A 19,637-nucleotide genomic window follows, 5' to 3' on the forward strand; every position below is an offset into this window, starting at 1 on the left:
ATGTACATTCTCACACTTGATCATGCACACATGCACATTTTGAGCACTTTTTGACCAGCTATGGGCCATCTGTTCTCATTTTGACTGCTTAGCCCCCAGACTCTCTGCACCCCCTCTGATTTTAACAATATGTTTCTGTTTTAGTCCTTCTATTCATCGCCATTGTATTCTCCCAAGCTTTTTCTTTTCTTATTTTAACTTTCTTGGGAGTTTTATGCATATATGTTTTACTCATTTCGCCATGCTGTGGAACTATACGTGCGATATCTTTATATAACGGTTCACTTTACATACGATATATTGCATTGCTATGCTATTTATTGGTTTGTTTACTTTGATGAAAAGTTTTGCGAATTTGACACATTCGTTTGTTAGAATAAGTGACTTTACATTGTAATAATTTTTTTCTTTGCACATTTTTGTAAATACCACACCTCTCACAGTCTGATTTTTCTCTCTGCAAACCAGTTTTTATGGCTACATTGTCCTTCCTTTGTGTGTTCGTCCATCCCTGCGTGAAGTCTTCCTGTCCACGCATCCCCATAAGGTTTTACATTTGGGTTCCACAGAGCTTCTAATCAGCATCCGTACATGAACATGGCTCTCATTCTCGAGCATTTGTCATGGCCGCCTTTGTGTCAGTGCCTCCCCCTCTGCTGAATATGCATGCACGGTCGCCCCGCTCAGCCTTCCCAACTCAGCCTCCTCATGCGGCATTGTGCATCCCTGCTGCAAGGGTCCCGGCCCCTTCTTTCACTCGCAGCGCGAGGCCGAATCTTCCACCCCCGGCCCTTTCTACCTCAACCCCCATGACCTTCCCTTCCCATTCATCATCGGCCACTGCCGGCTGGTTTGGCCAACACAACCCTCACAAAGCAATCCCTTTTCTCCACACAAGTCTTAAGCGACCCATTTCCTGCAGTAAAAATATTGTAAACAACCGGTCGCTCGACAGCCGCGTCAACAAATCTTCCGTATGTGGTGATAAAATATGAACCGCGTTGTGAAATCAACAGTGGTTGACTCATGGCGGAGACTGGCCACTACCATACGAATTAAGAATGTCCACAACTGGCTCAGTCTGGGCTGCAACTGAATTTTGATGGATGTTGTGTTTTTGTTGTTTGCTTATTTAAAAAAATATATATTTAAATGTTGTTTATGATTGTATGGGCAATAGGTGCCTCTGAATAAACATTGTGTATGTTGATACATCATTTATTGTACATGGTGATTTGTGTCACTGCTAAATATGCCCCACTAGTGTTTTGATTTCTTATTTTTTTCTTATTTTTCTCTGCATGTATGTATGTATGTGTAATTCATGTTCATATGTGTGCTTTAGGAGACACTTTATAAGCTCAAATTACTATTATTGGCCATTGTACATGTTTTCCCATACTTCAATTACATTTCACGTGCCTAATTATTCACCCACTCATGTTTATTTTTATCAATGTGCTAGCCATGATCTATCCACTGCTGAATAAATGCATCTCCAAACTCTAGCCATCTCTCATGGGCTCCAATCTCATTGGTCCATCCCTATGGTGGTCATCACTTGGGCTTGTTTCCTCCTTTGCCTGCCACTCTTTTGTTAAAGTCGACCGCTGGCCAACAACCCTTCTTTTAATGCATATATGTTTAACTTCTTTCACACCGTACGTAGCCAACTGTCCTGCCCAAGTGCACATTTATTAATAGACGATATTCTCTCTAATTTCCCGTTGTTCTCACGTCCTGGATTTTCCTGGATTTTCTGTTTGCACAGTCAAATAGTCACTTTAAGATGTTTTCTTGTTCATGTTTTTGTTTGTTGCGGTTGCACCCGATTCAAGAGCCGAATGGTTCACAGGGCTATACCAAATAAATGAAATTGAAAAACTGAAACGTCCATGTGTTCCTCTTCCTGCCTATGTGTAATTCCAAGCATGCATCTCTCTCTCCATCCTTATTTACATACTTGTCCACGTATTTTTTATCGCAATATAAATATGAGCAGAACAAAAGTCATCTACAAGCAGTTCAACTAAACAACTGAAGATGTCTCTTTGAGGAGCATATGGTGCGAAATAAGTTCAACATACATCTGGAAAACACAACAGAGTGTCTACCTAGGACAATTATTGAAGGTGGATCAGGACCAAAGTGGATGAATGAAGAGGCAAATGAGAGCAGGTTGTAGTTAAAGCAACGTACCCATGTGCCTAAAGAAGAACATGTTAAATCGTTTAATATAACCTGCTTATCGATTTACATCGTAACTAGTTAAACAAAACTTGTAATTCTTTTTTATTTTTTTGTTGTTTTATACTTTAACGTGACTTTACCGAATAGAACCAAAGAGTATGGATCCTTGCAGTCACGAAAGCTTCAAATCTAGAAAACTTGTCATTACAATTGAGTCATCAAACACCAACGTGTCAGAATGTTCACTGTGGGGACATGGCTCCCGCTGCAAGTACGTGTGTGCACGTCTCATTTCACATCGATGCAGATTGTTGAACCCTGCTTCTAGCACCTCCAGTAAGCGATGGTCACAAACGGAGTCCACAGGTGGCAGCCCACCGTAGTCAGGAGTTGATGTTTCTTTCAGCTGATTTAACTTCTTCAGTCGTCCACTTGAGCTAGGGGCACCCATCAACAGTAGCAAAAGTGAGGGCTCCTGCTGGTTTCGTCATAAGCCACCGCGAGATGCGTTTTGCCCTACCGTGGGTTCTGTTTACTGCTTCTGCCGCGGATTATGAAGCCATCCGTCTCCAGCGAGCGCCCCCAAGGGTGGCAGCGGCTCCCATCCATCGCGAGGAGACGCGGACGCCCCTTTGTCAGGAGAGGAGCCGCTTGCATTAATTATCGAGCCCCAGTCAGCAATGCATGTGCAGAGTGCATGCACACGGTATTAAATCTTCAAAACAAGCATATGCAGTACAAACAAGCAGACATATAAAATAAATCAAGTGCACTTTGCACGCCCACGACGAATGTGTTGTATATGAAAGAAAATGTCTAAACAGTCTTCAGGGTGATTGAGGATAGCTTCTTATTGAGTTCCCTCTTTTCCTTTTAAAGCCGATGCTGTTATTCCACTGCGTGCCTACCCTATACCTTATACTTTGAGCAGTCAAACTAAAGCCCCATATAGAGACAAACGCCACTGCGTGTGATCATAAATACAAATCGAATTGCACTTCATTCAAATTTGTACAAAAAAATATTTTTCTAAAAATATAACATAGCGCAGTTGCTGCTTATGAATGATGCATATTGCGCATATAATTATACACTTGTACTTACGGTGAAGTGAAATTGTGTGAAAATTGTAAGGTTTTACTTTCTCGTTTTCAATTGGTCATTGTACAACTTGATTTTGTTTGCGTGTTTTACTTGTGTTGTATTTATCTACGTAACTTTTCTACTCATATTTTTACGACTTTATATATATTTTAACTTTTTTTCCTGCTATCAATCCAGAGATAACCGCATTCTCTGTTCTTTATCTCTCTCTAGGCTTTTACAACCACCACCCCCACTTTCATTTACAAACCCGCTCCTCCCTCCCCTGCCCTAACCCCAAACCCTGTCCTCCTCCATCTCCCACCGCCTTTCTCCATCCTCTGCCTCCTCTGTCCCAGCTGTTGATTTTCCCTGCATGTGCCTGCAGGAATGCTGACTTTAATAAATATATAAATTCGACAGCGATGGCCGTAAATGCCTCGGAGTGCTATGCTTAATTCACATGTAAATATAGTGCTTTAACGGTAGCAAGCTAATTACCACCGTTGTGCCGCCGAGTTCATTACGATTACATAGCGACGCAGTGCGCAGCCGCTGCCGTTTGCTTTGTGTCATTTAATGACATCTCTCACTTCCCACCCATTCATTAAGGGTTAATTTGCTGCGATTTGCTGTTGACACAAACGCAAGGCAGGTTACATATTTGCTAGTCGCACCCTATGCCGTACAATGTTAAATAATAAAACATAGCGTCATTTAGTAACTTAAGACTAGTTTGCGTTTACTTAATTTTTTTTTATATGGGCAAGAAAAACTCGTATTGTCCCAGCGTACCTTCAGCTGTTATGGTAAAGTTTTCCCAATGTTTATGCTCACTGTTTATTTTTAAGGGGCTAGGGACATTTCTGGAGGCTTTCTCTGTCGGCATAGGGATGTTTGTGTAAGGCACAAGCAGCCACTGATACCGGTCTCCGCGGAATGACCGCTGCTAGGGATGTGCGATTTAAACCTGCACGTGGTTCCCTACGTGTTCTGACGATTTAGAGTTTTCAGGAAGCCTTTAATAAATACTGATTTGACAGGCAGAGCACAGCGCGATGAGGACGTGGGGGAAAGGAAAGCCAATATTTTTGGAGTGTGGCATTTGATCACATTTAGGATTTAAATAGGCAAGCATCGTGCTTTTATTAGCTAAGACCCGATTGAGATTATATTACCACGTTATTTTTGCATAAAACGGTTTGTGTATAAGCAGATGAAAGCAATAAACAATACACTGTAATACGTGGTACTTGGAGTAATACATAGTATGCTATACAAACGTTGCTAAGTATGGATCATATTTATATAGGAAATGTAATTGCACAAAATGTGCATGCGTGTGTGCATATGTATGTATGCCTGCGTGCTCACCAACAGCACTTGTCCCTACAGTCTGTGGCTATTTGGGAACCTTAACTTGAGTTGCTTCAGTGTGGGCGTTTACACGCATGCCTGTGCGTGCCGCCTACGTGCGTGTGGTTTTCCCATTCAAAACCAACTGGCATGTGCTTCACTTAAAGGCATCAATTAGCGCAGTATGGATCTCTTGTGCTGCGACATCACAGCCCTGAATGCGGGCCTGAGGAGTGCGTTGTGAGCGCGACAGTGATATATTGATGCGGTGGTCTCGCGCGGTGGCTTGTTTGGAGTGGTGTAAGACAGGTGAATGCCAAAGTAAGCAGCGGTCTGCCCCGGTGACAAAGAGCCACCTGTGTATTCCAGTATTCCACTATTGGTGACCATGTGCTTTTCTTGCACCTCTGCAGCATTGCCGACACACCTCTTCAGGGCAGGGTCAACACAGACTTATTTTTTTTCTTTTTGAGTACGGATTGGCAGAGTTATCACAATATTTATTTATCGCACGAGGCAGCGGGACTTTTACGTTGCATTGCATCTTCATCATGTGCTGACAGAAGAAGAGTGCACACTTTGGTGCCAACACTATGCTGTAGCCACGGGTGCTGTGGCAGGAATTTGTGATGAATGGTTCATTCCAAAACCAGGCCTGCCAGCGAAATTGATGATTTGTTTTTGCACACTCTTTCACTTCTCTTAAACAATAATTAAATGTAACCTTTTTCCATGTTTATGTTTGTAAATTGTTTGACCTGTTGCTGGAGGGTAGGGATCCTACCAAGCTAAGACTTCATTAAATGCTACCTTTTTTGACACGTGCATTTTTTGAATACATAATCTGGTTTCAATCGATGTTCATGGTATTCGATGCTCATGGTATAGTTTGATGTCACGGAATTCAGGAACAGAAGTAATAAATAGCGTGTGTTTTTTTTAATAAGTCCACACAGTAGAGTAAATATGTCACAACAAACTTGCACTTGAAGGTTATTGTCATCGGACAAGACTACTCATTAGAGTGACTCTGCAAGCTGTCAAAATAAGATGTAAACATCCGAAGCTTCTCCAGCCTCAAAGGGTTGTGTTGTGATGCTCATTCGCAAGAATAACCCTGAGCCAGTGATGAAATGTACACATTCCTATGACGGGAGCCATTCTCTCCAACCCCTTGTGATTTTCCAAAGTGGGACTCATTTTGATTGACCTCAAAGTGATGATGGGCTGAATTGACCATTAATTGAATTTACAACTACACAATCTTATACCAGTCCTTTGTAAAGTGCTCAAAGCACATAACAACCCAGCTTTCGATTATTCAGTGTGGTACTGAACACGAGTTTGATTCTAACATTTCCTTTGTTCAACTCGACAGTAGCCCTTTTTATAGCTGGATTCTCTCTGTACTTTGTACGCGCCAACAACAGCTATTGTGTTGTGTACGGCTGCCGTGAGTGTGTTGTGTGTTCTTGTTTGGCAGAGCTCAGCTTTTTCCAGAACATGCACTTCAGCCTCCCAGTATCAAGTGACTGACTGATCGTAAATTGCGTGAACCCACATTCAGAGCCTTCATAAATTAAATGATAATTATCATGTGCAGTTTAATTAGTTTGAGTTTAAGGGACTTCAAAAAAAAAGAAATCTTCATTACAAAACAACTTTTTCTAAATCAATTAACATTTGTCGAGATCAGCATGCTGCAGAGCCACGATACATGCGTGGCTCCGAGTGGCCGGGCAAGGGGTCACAGATTATCCACAAAAAAATCCTTTGGAAATTAATTCATGTTCTGCTTGAGTTGATTTCATCAACCTTTGGCCCTTCAGCCTCGTAGATTTTGATAATAATACTCGAAACCTGCCTCCTCTCTATTATTTCTGTAATGAAATCTTGAATTGCCGGGTGAATGGCTCATTCACAATGAGGGCAGTATGAAATGGCACAATCTCTACATTCTTCCTCCGCATGGACCCTGAAACTAAGCACGTCTTTGTGAGTCTTTTGATTTGATAGAAACACTTTATTGCACTACTCCAACTGAACAAAGACAATCATAGTTGTCCTGTCCTGGGAAATCTTAAAAGATACTACTTGATGAAAAACTTCTCCAATTTGCTAAAAGTTTTGTTAATTTATTCCTATTATGACTACGCAAACACAATACCACACATCGCATTTTATAGACAATAAATCAAGCTATAGTACTTATTAAACCATCATCCCATTTTGCAGTATTAATAATAGCTGTAAGTATATTTACATTACAGGAAGTAGCTGCCAATGTACCTAGTAGGTTAATACTGTAATGTGTTCAATACCACATGGTTGCCTGGTAATGCATGGGTGTTTTTGCCTGGAGTGCGTTCACGGGTGGGCTTGTGAACAGTGTGATGTTCACGACGCCCCCGATATTCGTGCTGTGCGCCTGAGATATGCGAGTGTGCGTCAGGGTGTGTGAGGAGCGGTAGTTGTGGGCAGTGGTTAGTGGAGCTGTTAGCGCGCTGCGCTATGAACCCGGCGACCCGAGTTCGATACCCGCTCACGACCAACACCCAGTAGCGATTATCTGAACCGGTCCCGGGCCTCTCCTAGGTCGACTCAGCCTCACATGAGTACCTGGTGCGGTGTGATAAAACATCGCCACTGGGGAGACAAAGGCAGCCGGGCGTGGTGTTGGCCACCCACCCCCTCGTGTGCAGTGCCGACCTTCATAGGTGCTCGCCAACCGCACTTGCCCTAACAGTATGTTAAGGCTATACGACTGATCTTTGTCTTTGTGTGAGTACTAACCCCACCCCCCACTCGGGTCTGCCACCGAAAGTCTTGCGGGCGCTTGCGTGCAATCCCTCGTGTATCCGTGGTGCTTATGCACGCGTTCATCACAGTCCCCATTGCCTTTGTAATCACCACTGAGTCGTAGGACTCTTGTGCAGAGGGGTTCTGCTTGGTGTGTAGTTCGCTCGTTCATTTGCGAGTGGGAAGAAATGGGAGTGCCTGGAGAAAACCAACGCATGCCCGGGGGTAGCTCCCCAACTCACATTATGATCTGTTGACTCATAAGAGGCACCTCGCTGATGTGCCAGAGAGCGATTCGCAAGATGTGTTAACCAACCCACTTTATGCACTGCTATCTTATCGTATTGCCACCTAGCATGCAGGCCAGCGAGTCTGGGAGTCTCATGAGTCTCGTTGTGATCCACCAACGCTTGCCTCCGGTGCGTACGCCACCACCACCTTGCCTGTGTTAAGAGCGACGCACACTGCGCATGGAGAGGCGTGTGCACACTTGTCATTGGATTGCGTACACGTGTAAGTGCGTTCAGATGCTAAACGCATATGCGTGTGCGCCGGACCTGGGCTTCCCCTAGGTCGACTCAGTCTCAGATTTTTTTTATTTTTTTTATTTTGGTATATCCCTGTGAGCCATTCGGCTCTTGAATCGGGTGCAACCACAACAAACAAAAAAAACAAAAACACGAACAAGAAAAACATCTTAAAGTGACTATGTGACTGTGCAAACAGAATATCCATGAAAAAAAAACAGCAAAATATTCCTGAAAAAAGCACCGTACACCAACGCTGTGTGCAAAAAATCCCAGTGGGATGCAAGTCAAACAACAACAACCAGTCTAACTCCGTACTACAACAAAATAAATATGTCCAAACCAAAAATCGTTTTCGAAATCACCAAAAAATAAAGCCATAATTGCAACGTAACAGCGATCATAGGGATTGTGACCGAATTTTTACAATAAACTACATAAATAACATGTAACACCAAATCCTAGAGCCATGAGTACCTGGTGCGGTGTGTAAACATCGCCATTGGGGAGACAAATGCGGTTGGGCGTAGTCCTGTCCTCCCACCCCCTCGTGTGCCGTGCTGGCCTTCATAGATGGTCACTAAAAGCAATTGCCCCAACAGCATGTGGAGACTATACGGGGGATCTTTGTTTCTGTGCTTACATCAGTGGCGAATATCTCAACCGGTTGTATGCATTCCCGAGGTCGACTCAGCCATAAATGAGTACCAGGTGCTGTAAACATCAACCTTGGTGGAGACAAATGTGGCTGACCGTACCATTGACCACCACAATCACCCAGTCGTGCAATGTGCCGGTCTTAATAGGTTCTCGCTAATAGCACTTGCCCCTCGACAGTCTATGATGGCTATATGGGGGAATATTTATCTGTGTGCAGTATGCGCGCTCGCACGCTAGCAGCTGATTGAAAAGGTTACCACACGCGGTCGGAAATGTTTACCGCCAAACACGTTTACAATTTGTCTCACAACTGCGTAATGAAGTCGCGTGTTCTGTTTAAACAAGGCTTTTACATTGACGCAAGAAACGGGGCAAATTAGCGTGTAAAACGCAATGTTGAATATAAATCACTCACAAAAAAACAAGACACGACCTTGCGTGTCGCAATATATATGGTTATTTATAATAATACAAATAATGTACCTTATCCGTGATAACATCAAGACCAGCAAGCTTATATTTACTTTATAAATCATGTGTTAAATGTTTTGAATGAGTTGTTTTGTTGTTATTTAACTGTGATTGTGGTTCGCAAAGAGAAGCAAATCCATATTTGCAACTCAATGGAAAGTACTTTAATCCTTACCACGCAGCAATTAACACGATAATCACTACACAGTCGTAGGCCTAACGATTACCTGTGCAGTGGAATGTTGGAAAGGATGTCATATTAGCATTTACGGGATTTTGGCACAACTACACTTCAATAATGTATTTTGTTGAAAATATTGTCATTATTATGCTACATCGCAATACATGTACAACCATTTACCAATCCTGCACTGGTGGATAAAGACCTCTTCATGTCGTGTCGATATATCTTCATGTAATATACTGTACATGCGTAAAATATGTGTGTGTGCAAGCTTTAACTCGTACAAACATGATATAGCTTAGCAAATGTGTTCTCAATGCAGCCGAAAAAAGGTCGGAAGGCTATAGCATAATTAAATTAGACCAACGGGCAATGATGGATACGTATGTTTTTGTATGAAATCGCACGGGGTTAACCAAGTTCTAAGCATAACAAAAAAACATAGCCCGATGCTCCGATATTACAATTCGAATTCAATTTGCAGATAAACAATGCGTCACCATTCACTATACTTTCTATTAAAATGGACTAGAGTGAGCTTCTTGACATTTAAGGACAGCAGTGACAGAGTGCTGCTGGGACGCAGTGGGCTCGGGTGGCCTACGAGCTGAAAACGGTTACGCGTCATATGGAATCACCGCTGTCCCGACGCGTGGTTCTCATGAGCCTTCACATTCCTGTCTGCCCTACGCGTATTCATTTAATTGGCCTTCCATACGATTTGAGCAAGTGCTGCTCGCGAGAACAGATTCAGATCAATACGGCCCACGCGAGGGATGGTGTAAATAAAACTAAAATAAACTAATAAATTGTTTATTTTATCACGTAAGGCCCACTGAGCAATATAGTTTTTTTCAGAAGCGACCTGGCCACAAATGATAGCTCAACGAAGTGGCTTATCACGTGACATCTTATAGCAGCCAAATAGTATAAACCAATGTTTCTAAATGTGGAGGGAAAAACCGGAGGACCCGGCAAAAAAACCACGTGACCACGGGGGAAAACATGCAAACTCCAAATATACTTATTCTTTGGGTCTCTCAATAATGTCACGTAGATAGGTTCAAATTAATAAAAATAAAAGAAACAAAAAACAAAAACCACGACGTTTCTATCACAACACAAGCGGTCTTCTTTGGTTCTTTCGGTAAAGTCACGTAGAATGAGAATAAAATAATAAATTGATAAAATAAAATAACACAATAATATTCTCACGACGTTTCGGCCACAACACAAGCAGGTGAAGAACCAGAGCTGTTGGAAAGACAGCGCTGTCTTTCCAACAGCTCTGGTTCTTCACCTGAGGACGGCTGCTTGTGTTGTGGCCGAAACGTCGTGAGAATAATATTGTGTTATTTTATTTTATCAATTTATTATTGTATTCTCATTCTACGTGACTTCACCGAAAGAACCAACGAAGATGAATCCTTGCAGTCACGAAAGCTTCAAATCGAAATTTAACACAAGTGGTCGTCATCAGGAGGAAAAAGAGAGGGAAAGCTGCTGAGGTAGGCTGTTGTAAAGGTTTTTAAAGGGTGCAGCCCAAGGGTCATCAACGAAGTGGGCGGGGCTAGTGATGTTAATGTGAGAAATTACGATGTTCATGTAAGATTGGAGAGGGGCCTCCACGGTGAGGGTGCGGAGGTGGCTATGTTTACTGAGTTTGTACACTTCCTCACGGCAATCATTGGAAGGACGTCATAAATCATGATGATGTTCCCATCCTGCCACCTTCCAATGTTAGTTTTTATTTTCCCCGTGGCTTCGGCTCTCCGATTTTACATTAACAGGTTAATTTTTTTTCACACCAACATAGCCACCTCTGCGCGCCGACCTCGACGTGGTGGTGGCTCTGCGATCTTACATTAACATGCTCATTTCTCATTAACATCACTAGCCCCGCTCACTTCGTTTATGACCCTTGGGCTACATCCACTTTAAACCTTTAAAACAGCCTGCCTCAGCAGCTTCCCCCCTCTTTTTTCCTTCTGATGACGAACGCTTGTGTTGTGATAGAAACGTCGTGGTTTTTGTTTTGTGTTTATTTATTTTTATTAATTTGAACGTATCTACGTGACTTTACCTTAAGACCCAAAGAACATGAATTCCTGCAGTCACGAAAGCTTTAAGTCAAGATCCAAATATACAGCATACGTCAGGATCGGGATCGAACCCACGGCCTCCTGTATACCAGGCGAGGTAGTTAACATATCGCCTTGGTCTCCCCAGTGCTAATGAGGAAATATTGCAACATGGCACTTATTCTAGCGAGAAGTCGACCTCGTGGAGTCCCAAAACCAGTTAATATATCACTTTCCAGTGATGTTAGCCGTGGCTGGAAATCGAACTTAGCAAAAAATTGGATCGCAATTCACGATCCAATGCACTGCCGCTCCACGCACAGAGACAAAAAAACACACAATAAATACAGAAACACAAAAACACACGGGTACGGGGATGGGTGGGGGGGCAGTAAGAAATGTGATGTGGATGGTATGGCTTTCAATCTTGATCTACTCTGATTTCAATCGATACTTCCATTAATGTGCGCCCCTCTGGAGAGTCAGAACCACAAACCCACAGCCCCCCGTGATGTCCCCGCTTCTCGCAGAACCCCCACCCAGCTAGCGGCGCATTGTGCGTGCGTTTAGCCGGAATGTTTAATTTGTGCGGGGGGAAAATGATCAATATTTACACCGCTTAATATTAGCGCTGCCCAACCATTTTTCTTGGTCAACCTCCCGCTATTTAGTGGGGCATAAATGCCGCGTAGTTTGCATTGTTTATTCAAATCTAAAATAATCATCAGGAGGTATGCACTGTAAACAATTGCGCACACTGCGCGCAGTTAAAACCGCGTGCCCGTATCGAGGCGATATCGCTACAAATGATTACGCAGCGCGTCGCGCAATTACGCACGCCCGCGAGGGGAGCGGGACGCGCGGGAGGAGGAACGCAGGATGGAACGCGCTGCCATCAGCTGTGCTCCCATTAGGCGCTTCCTCGGGGAAGTTTGTGTAAGCTCACAGCTCGGCCACCCACGCGCCCATTCCTCCTCACGGCCAGCCTTTTGGCAGGCATTTGGCCGTGTGGACGTGACACAGGGAGGAGGAACAGGATGAGGTGAGGGGTGGTGAGTTGTGCAGTGCCCGCCCGGACCCTGGGGATGTGATGATCCTGCCAAGACCCCCACCTCGCCCCGCCCGCCCCCGTACCCCGTTCCCATCCGTCGCTAGCAGCTGTCGCCGCTCCGTGTGCCCTCCCTGTGTGAGCTATCGTCTGTCACCCGCACGCTATCCGCACGAATAGCGAGCATACTGCAACACTGTGTCGCGAAATCTGTATGTGAAGTGAGCCGCTTGTGATATGTCACGGCGCTTGAGCGTAAAGAGACAGTACCAAGGCAACATAATAAAACATACAAAAAAACGATTACAGAACATTTAAACTATGCATAAGCGTGGTATGGATTATTTCAATGGCTGAGATTATATACAAATGAACACACGTGTTGTAAGAAAGTGACCGCGCATTTCATATTTAGAAAGATAATTACGGTGTGGTTTTGTCTTCTAAACTCAGAACATTTATGACAAAATCCCATGTTGGTAATGAGCCGACGCGTCACCTGCGGCACATAGCGGGGGGTTTAGCATTTACTCCACGTTCGGTGGTTGATGAACCCACCACGTGCGCCGCCGCGTCTCCTCGTCGCTTCTCAACCTCCTCGACTCCTCGGCAATCTGCGCGGCGCTGCTTGGCCAGCGCACCCGCGGGCCGTGTTTATGTTTTGGGTTTCGTAGCAGCAGCTATCACAACAGCTATCAAAACAGCTATCACAACAACAATGGAGACTTCCCAGGGCCCTGTGTCGGGATTTAAATTAGAGCCTCGTCAGCGGAACGCGACGCGCGGGCGCGCGGTTCGCGCACTCGTGCGAGGCATCGTCATCGAGGCTGTGTGAAAAGGGCGGGCACGGGAGAGGAGGAGGAGGGAACGGCGAACCTTTCGATGCAGAACTAGAATATAAATGTATACCGGAGGAATCCGATGAGCTTTAAAGCTATTTTTCATATATGTCAAGTCGGGGCGGGTCAGTACGTTACAACAACAATGCAAAAACATGATAGGAGTGCAAAGTGTAGGAAAGGTAAGACAATCATTACAAAACAATACAAACAAATCTACATTCAATCTAGATCTAAATATTCTTTTTATTTCAGCAGGTAAAGCCCAACGAGCTATTATCTTCTTTTTTTCGAAGCGACCTGGCCACAACAAAGTGGCTTATCACGTGGAAATGTATGGCACCCAAATAATCGCGACGCTGAGCTCGTGGGTCACATTTCTAGCCACCCGACTACTTTCAACAACAAGTTTCAGATTTTACTGCGGAGCGCACTTCATAAAAGCGTCGCGCGCCCCGCTGTTATATAGTGGCAGCGCCCTCGCAAACGAGGGCGCAAAAAATCGTGAGACACTACCGCCGCTGCCACTCGCCTCCCCCGTGGAGTTTAAACCTCTCCCCGCAGTTTCGCGAACTCCAACTCCCTGCCTGCGACTGTTACTGAGCGTCAAGACAACATCGGCCAAACTTTAAATAACCGACGAGAAGTGCGGAGTCGTTTACTGACTCTCCACGGGCGAAGCGCAGAGAGACGCTGCTGCTCCATAAAGTCGTATTCAGACGCATTATTTGCAAACTACGGCTGATACCTCATTAAACAAACATGCAACACATCCAGCGTTGCCAGGATTTTGACTGTCCCCGCTTGCTCATTGCAACGGCATCATTTAAAACGTGTCGCGAAGTGAAACACTTATGGAATGTGAGATGATTATAAGACGTGTCCCGCAGTCAGAATAAGTTATCTCCACCGAGCGCTCGCATTGTCGTTGTGCACGTATGCATTAAAACACAAAGATCCCCCGTATAGCCTTTAAAAAAACTGTTGAGGCAAGTGCTCTTAGCGAGCACCTACTAAGGCCGTACGTATGCATTGCACAAACACGCGCGCACAAAATCACAACTTTCAGCCAGTGTGCGTTTGAAGCACAGGCCTAACTGTAAGTCTTCTCGGGAGTAATTACCGCCGATGGCCGGTGTTTGGAATAAACAATGGTTTTAACACGACGTATCAGGGCGCACAAAGGGACGCTTTGAAGTCGGGCCGCTTTATCTGAGCGGCGGTAATGGAAGGCGGGGCACGATTAGCGCCGCCCGTGGCAGCCGCGGCGAGCTCCAATCCCTTCGCGCTCCGAGCGCCGAGAATTTGGGATGAATTAAGCTCGTTCTCCCCGATTGGCCGAGTGCACCGGGAGATATCGCTTTTCAAGGCGCCCTCGCCTCCTCGCCCCATTCTCCGCATCGCCATTTAAGCACGCGTTGGGCGCGCCTTGAAACTGCTGCTGCTGCTAGCGCTCTCTGTCTCTCCCGTGACAGGCGCGGCACAAAGGGAAGGGAAGGGGGGGTGGTGGTGGCGGCGAGCGGCTGGTTCGGGAGAGAAGTGCGCGCGCCGCCGGATCCGTCGGCGCCCGGGAATCGCCGCGCTTGCGCTCCCGCCTCGCTCCGTATTTAAGCGCGGACGCGGCGGCGCGCGGCGAGAGCGCACGGTGCGTGGTCTCTCCGCGAGGCTCAGGAAAGTAGCAACAGCGCGGCGCGGAAACTTTATCCGCCCGGGACGCGCGCTGCCGGTGATCGAGGCAGCGAGCGCGGCGGTGGTGAAAGACAAACGTTTTCCATGACGTTGGGGCGAGGTGGCGGTGGTGGTGGAGAGATGGCGCGGAAATCTGTGATGCTGCTGCTGCTGCCGCTGCCGCTGCTACTCCTCCTACTGGGCTCCTCGCTGCCTGTGTCGGCTCAGCACCACGGCGAGAAGGGCATTTCCGTACCGGACCACGGCTTCTGCCAGCCCATCTCCATCCCGCTGTGCACGGACATCGCCTACAACCAGACCATTATGCCCAACCTGCTGGGCCACACCAACCAGGAGGACGCGGGGCTGGAGGTGCACCAGTTCTACCCGCTCGTCAAGGTGCAGTGCTCGCCCGACCTAAAGTTCTTCCTGTGCTCCATGTACGCGCCCGTGTGCACCGTGCTGGAAGAGGCCATCCCGCCTTGCCGCTCGCTGTGCGAGAGGGCCCGCCAGGGCTGCGAGGCGCTCATGAACAAGTTCGGCTTCCAGTGGCCCGAGCGGCTGCGCTGCGAGAACTTCCCCGTGCAGGGCTCGGACAGCATCTGCGTGGGGCAGAACCAGACGGACGAGACGGGCGGCTCCAACAACGCGGCTCCACCGCACCCGCCCCCGGCACACGGGGGAGACGCGTCCACGCCGAACCCGCCGCCCTACCGGCCCGGGGGCCCCGCGGGCGGAGGAGCGGGAGGTCACGGCGCACACTACCCGCTCATGTCGTGCCCCCGAGCCCTCATGGTACCCCCCTACGTCAATTACCACTTCCTGGGCGAGAAGCACTGCGGATCCCCGTGCGAGCCCAGCAAGCCCAATGGCCTCATGTACTTTGACTCGGAGGAGCTGTGGTTCGCGCGCATGTGGGTGGGCGTCTGGTCCATCCTGTGCTGCGCCTCGACGCTCTTCACCGTGCTCACCTACCTGGTGGACATGCAAAGGTTCCGCTACCCGGAGAGGCCCATCATTTTCCTGTCGGGCTGCTACGCCGTGGTGTCCATAGCCTACATCGTGGGCTTCTTCATGGAGGACAAGATTGTGTGCAACGAGAAGTTCGCGGAGGACGGCTACCGGACCGTGGTGCAGGGCACAAAGAAGGAGGGCTGCACCATCCTCTTCATGATGCTCTACTTCTTCAGCATGGCCAGCTCCATCTGGTGGGTCATCCTCTCGCTCACGTGGTTCCTGGCCGCCGGCATGAAGTGGGGCCACGAGGCGATCGAGGCCAACTCGCAGTACTTCCACCTGGCGGCGTGGGCCGTGCCAGCCGTGAAGACCATCACCATCCTGGCCATGGGCCACGTGGATGGGGACGTCCTCACGGGCGTCTGCTTCGTGGGCATCAACAGCATCGACGCGCTGCGCGGTTTCGTGCTGGCGCCGCTCTTCGTCTACCTCTTCATCGGCACCTCGTTCCTGCTGGCCGGGTTCGTGTCGCTCTTCCGCATCCGCACCATCATGAAGCACGACGGCACCAAGACGGAGAAGCTGGAGCGGCTCATGGTGAGGATCGGCATCTTCAGCGTGCTCTACACGGTGCCCGCCACCATCGTCATCGCGTGCTACTTCTACGAGCAGGCGTTCCGCGCGCAGTGGGAGAAGACGTGGATCGCACACACGTGCAAGAGCTTCGCCATCCAGTGCCCGTATGGACACTACCAGAACATGCGGCCCGACTTCACCGTGTTCATGATCAAGTACCTGATGACGCTCATCGTGGGCATCACGTCGGGATTCTGGATCTGGTCGGGCAAAACCCTGCAGTCGTGGCGCAACTTCTACAGCAGACTGAGCAGCAAGCCTCAGGGAGAGACCACGGTCTGAGATTTTGGACCGTGTGAGATGCGAGTTCGTGCCCCAATAATGAGCGCAGAGGAATCTTCATCGGACTTGTGCATAGTGTACAAAGGCGTACATGATTAACTCTTCACTATTATTATTATAAGATGGCCTATTTTGTTAAGTTTACCTTTAAACAAAAATCACGTCAGCCAACGCATAGTGTTGGTATAAATTAAATCACGAACACTGCTTAAATCCCGACACTGGGGTTGGTGGTGGGGGGGGATGTTGGGGGTGTCTTCACGGCATGTTTAGTGCCGCACTATGCCACAATTGAATGTGCCTGGTGTTACGATATTCGCATTTTCTGCAGTGAATCACCAACGCTCACCTCAAACCTGTGGTTGTATTATGTGCCTTTTTTATTAGTTCAAACAAAAAAAATCACACTTCACTTGTTCACGAATGACGGTAATCTTGTAGGAAGTTTCCTTGTATTTTTAAAGCTGTGAAGTATTTATTGTTTAATCTGCCTTAACGCTTTTTAACCTCGGTCCAAGTAGGGCTCTAGCAGCCGTAGCCTTGGCCACGTGGGCTCGCTCACTCACTGCTGCCTTAATCCGTGGCTTCGCGGCGCTCACTGCCGTCCCCGAAGCCTCCTTGTATATTCGCATGTATAGCTATTTTAAATATTAAACTTTATACTTGCCTACAGCAATAGTCTTGGCTCCTACTTTGTAATTTAATAAATTGACCTGTTTTTCCCAATACAACATGCACGTGGTAGTGGTTTACGGGTGTCATCGGTGTTTTTTTTAATATAGCGTGTGTGTGGATATATTGAAAGAGTTGCCTTTATACTTGCTCTTACCCAAGCATAATGCTCCATGGGGACCCATAATGAGGTTGTGTTCTATAATTGAGTGGAGAAGTTCACATCCATTTTACCTGTTAGCAGTTGTAAAACAAGTAACCTACGTACTCTTTGGTTCTTTCGGTAAAGTCACGTAGGTAGAAAACAATAGATCACGACGTTTTGATCGCCACACAAGCAATCGTCTTCAGGTGGGAGAGACGATTGCTTGTGTGGCGATCGAAACGTCGTGATCTATTATATTGTCTACCTACGTGACTTCACCGAAAGAACCAAAGAGTATGGATTCCTGCAGTCACGAAAGCTTCAAATCAAGATTGAAGTAACCTCTGTTCTATTTATTGGTGACTGTCAAACACCGATCTACCAGTGGGTACTTACGTTTAGTCAGCCTTTATTTAAATATTAATCTTGCACGTATGTGTATATATAGGCCTATGCCTCATGGCATTCATAACAGTAGCTGACAGGAAATATAATTTCACAATTCAACATTTACAAGATGGCAAATATGTATTATGATATTCATTTATACCAATTGACGCCGCAGAAATATTCTTTGCATGTTTGGTATCCATCATAATACGGTAATGGTTGATATTAAATCCCGAAATTTAATACCACTGTGGAAGTGTTCGCGATCGTGCTGTTGTACATCTCCCTTTTTATATTGTAGTCCCGCATGTTGTTCGGCACGATGTCCGACGTTTCACTCCATATGCCTGGACTTTGGGCTCATCTTCGGCAACCAGGACATGCAGCAAAATGTCAGACATCACGCCGAACAACACGGGGTACAACTCGAAAGCACATTGGAGATCTGTACTGCACATTCATTTGGAAACACGTGATGAACAATGAAGGATGTGAGGGTGGATGGCTCCAATTTTCATCCAAATTAGTTTTCAGTATCTTCCATCATTTTGTGTACATTATGTATGTATGTTGAACTTATTTCGCACCATACGTAGCTAACCATGCTAATCGCAGGTGTGGGGGAAGGACAACAACCTAAACACAAAAATCAGTTAGAAAGAAATGAGTTTTCAATCTAAATTTAAAAGTGCATAGCTCCAGTGGCTTCTAATATTGGAAGGAAGAACGTTACAGACGGCTGCAGAAGCGCATCAGAAAGCGCGCGATGCAGTGACTGTGTTAGTTCGATGGCGAGCCAAAAGCCGCTGCTTGGGAGTGACCGGAGTTCACGTGATGATTTATGCTCCTTGAGATCGGCAAGGTATTGTGATTCATTTGTGCAAGCGACTCGATGCTGCATCAGCGTTTCCTCCTGGGCCACACTGCTCCTGCTGGGTTTGGTAGGCCTTGGTGACATTTCCTAGGGCTCACAACTCCTGCAGATTCTGCTGCCTGTTTCTGGCATATGTCAAGCACGCTTGCACACTTCGAAACACCTCTGCCTATCATGGCCCCAATATTATTTGCAAGTAACTGGTAGCTGCGGCCTTTTGTCGCTTACTATTGGAGTAAACGTTACACTTAATGGGAGGCAAACTACTTTGTTCACTGGTGATTTGGATAATTTAATTTCGAAACATGAGACTTAAGGGCAATGTAGAAATTGAAGCTGAAATTACTCTTTGAGTGCTTTAATACATTATTGGGCCATGATATTTAGGTCCCAGATAAAAAAAAACAAAGTTGATTTATTTTTCTAGTTAAAAGATTCCTCGTTCTTTAAGAACACAATTAAAATTCAGATCAGTCGTAATCGTCTGTGTGTGCAATGCCGAATAATGTAGCAATTATTTGGTGATGCTGTGTTGGCAGTGGTGTACAAGAACAATATCAATAACAAAATTCAACACATTTGTCTATAGCTGCATTAAATAATTGCAAATCCGACGTTTTGCGCAATGGCTCTTAGCACAAAAGCTCATTTATAAATATTAATGTGCTATGAAGAAGGGCCATTACCTGAAACAGTACCTATATATTTGCTTTACTTTTAAGTCGGTGTTATTATGGACTAATAATTAAGGAGTTTTAAATCTGAACAATGCATA

The 19,637-nt window shown here is 46.2% G+C and overlaps 1 protein-coding gene across 1 annotated transcript; it reads left to right on the plus strand.

Moving 5' to 3' along the window:
- The first annotated feature begins 14,542 nt into the window (after positions 1 to 14,542).
- LOC116947712 (frizzled-2-like) lies at positions 14,543 to 17,453 on the plus strand. The gene has a single exon (XM_032963734.2). The coding sequence runs from the start codon at positions 15,012 to 15,014 to the stop codon at positions 16,779 to 16,781; it is 1,770 nt and encodes a 589-aa protein (XP_032819625.2). The 5' UTR covers positions 14,543 to 15,011; the 3' UTR covers positions 16,782 to 17,453.
- Positions 17,454 to 19,637: the final 2,184 nt, after the last annotated feature.

The sequence above is a fragment of the Petromyzon marinus genome, chromosome 2 (assembly GCF_048934315.1).
Source record: "Petromyzon marinus isolate PM22_M1 ecotype Great Lakes invasive population chromosome 2, UKy_Petmar_22M1.pri1.0, whole genome shotgun sequence".
Taxonomy (NCBI): Eukaryota; Metazoa; Chordata; class Hyperoartia; order Petromyzontiformes; family Petromyzontidae; genus Petromyzon; species Petromyzon marinus.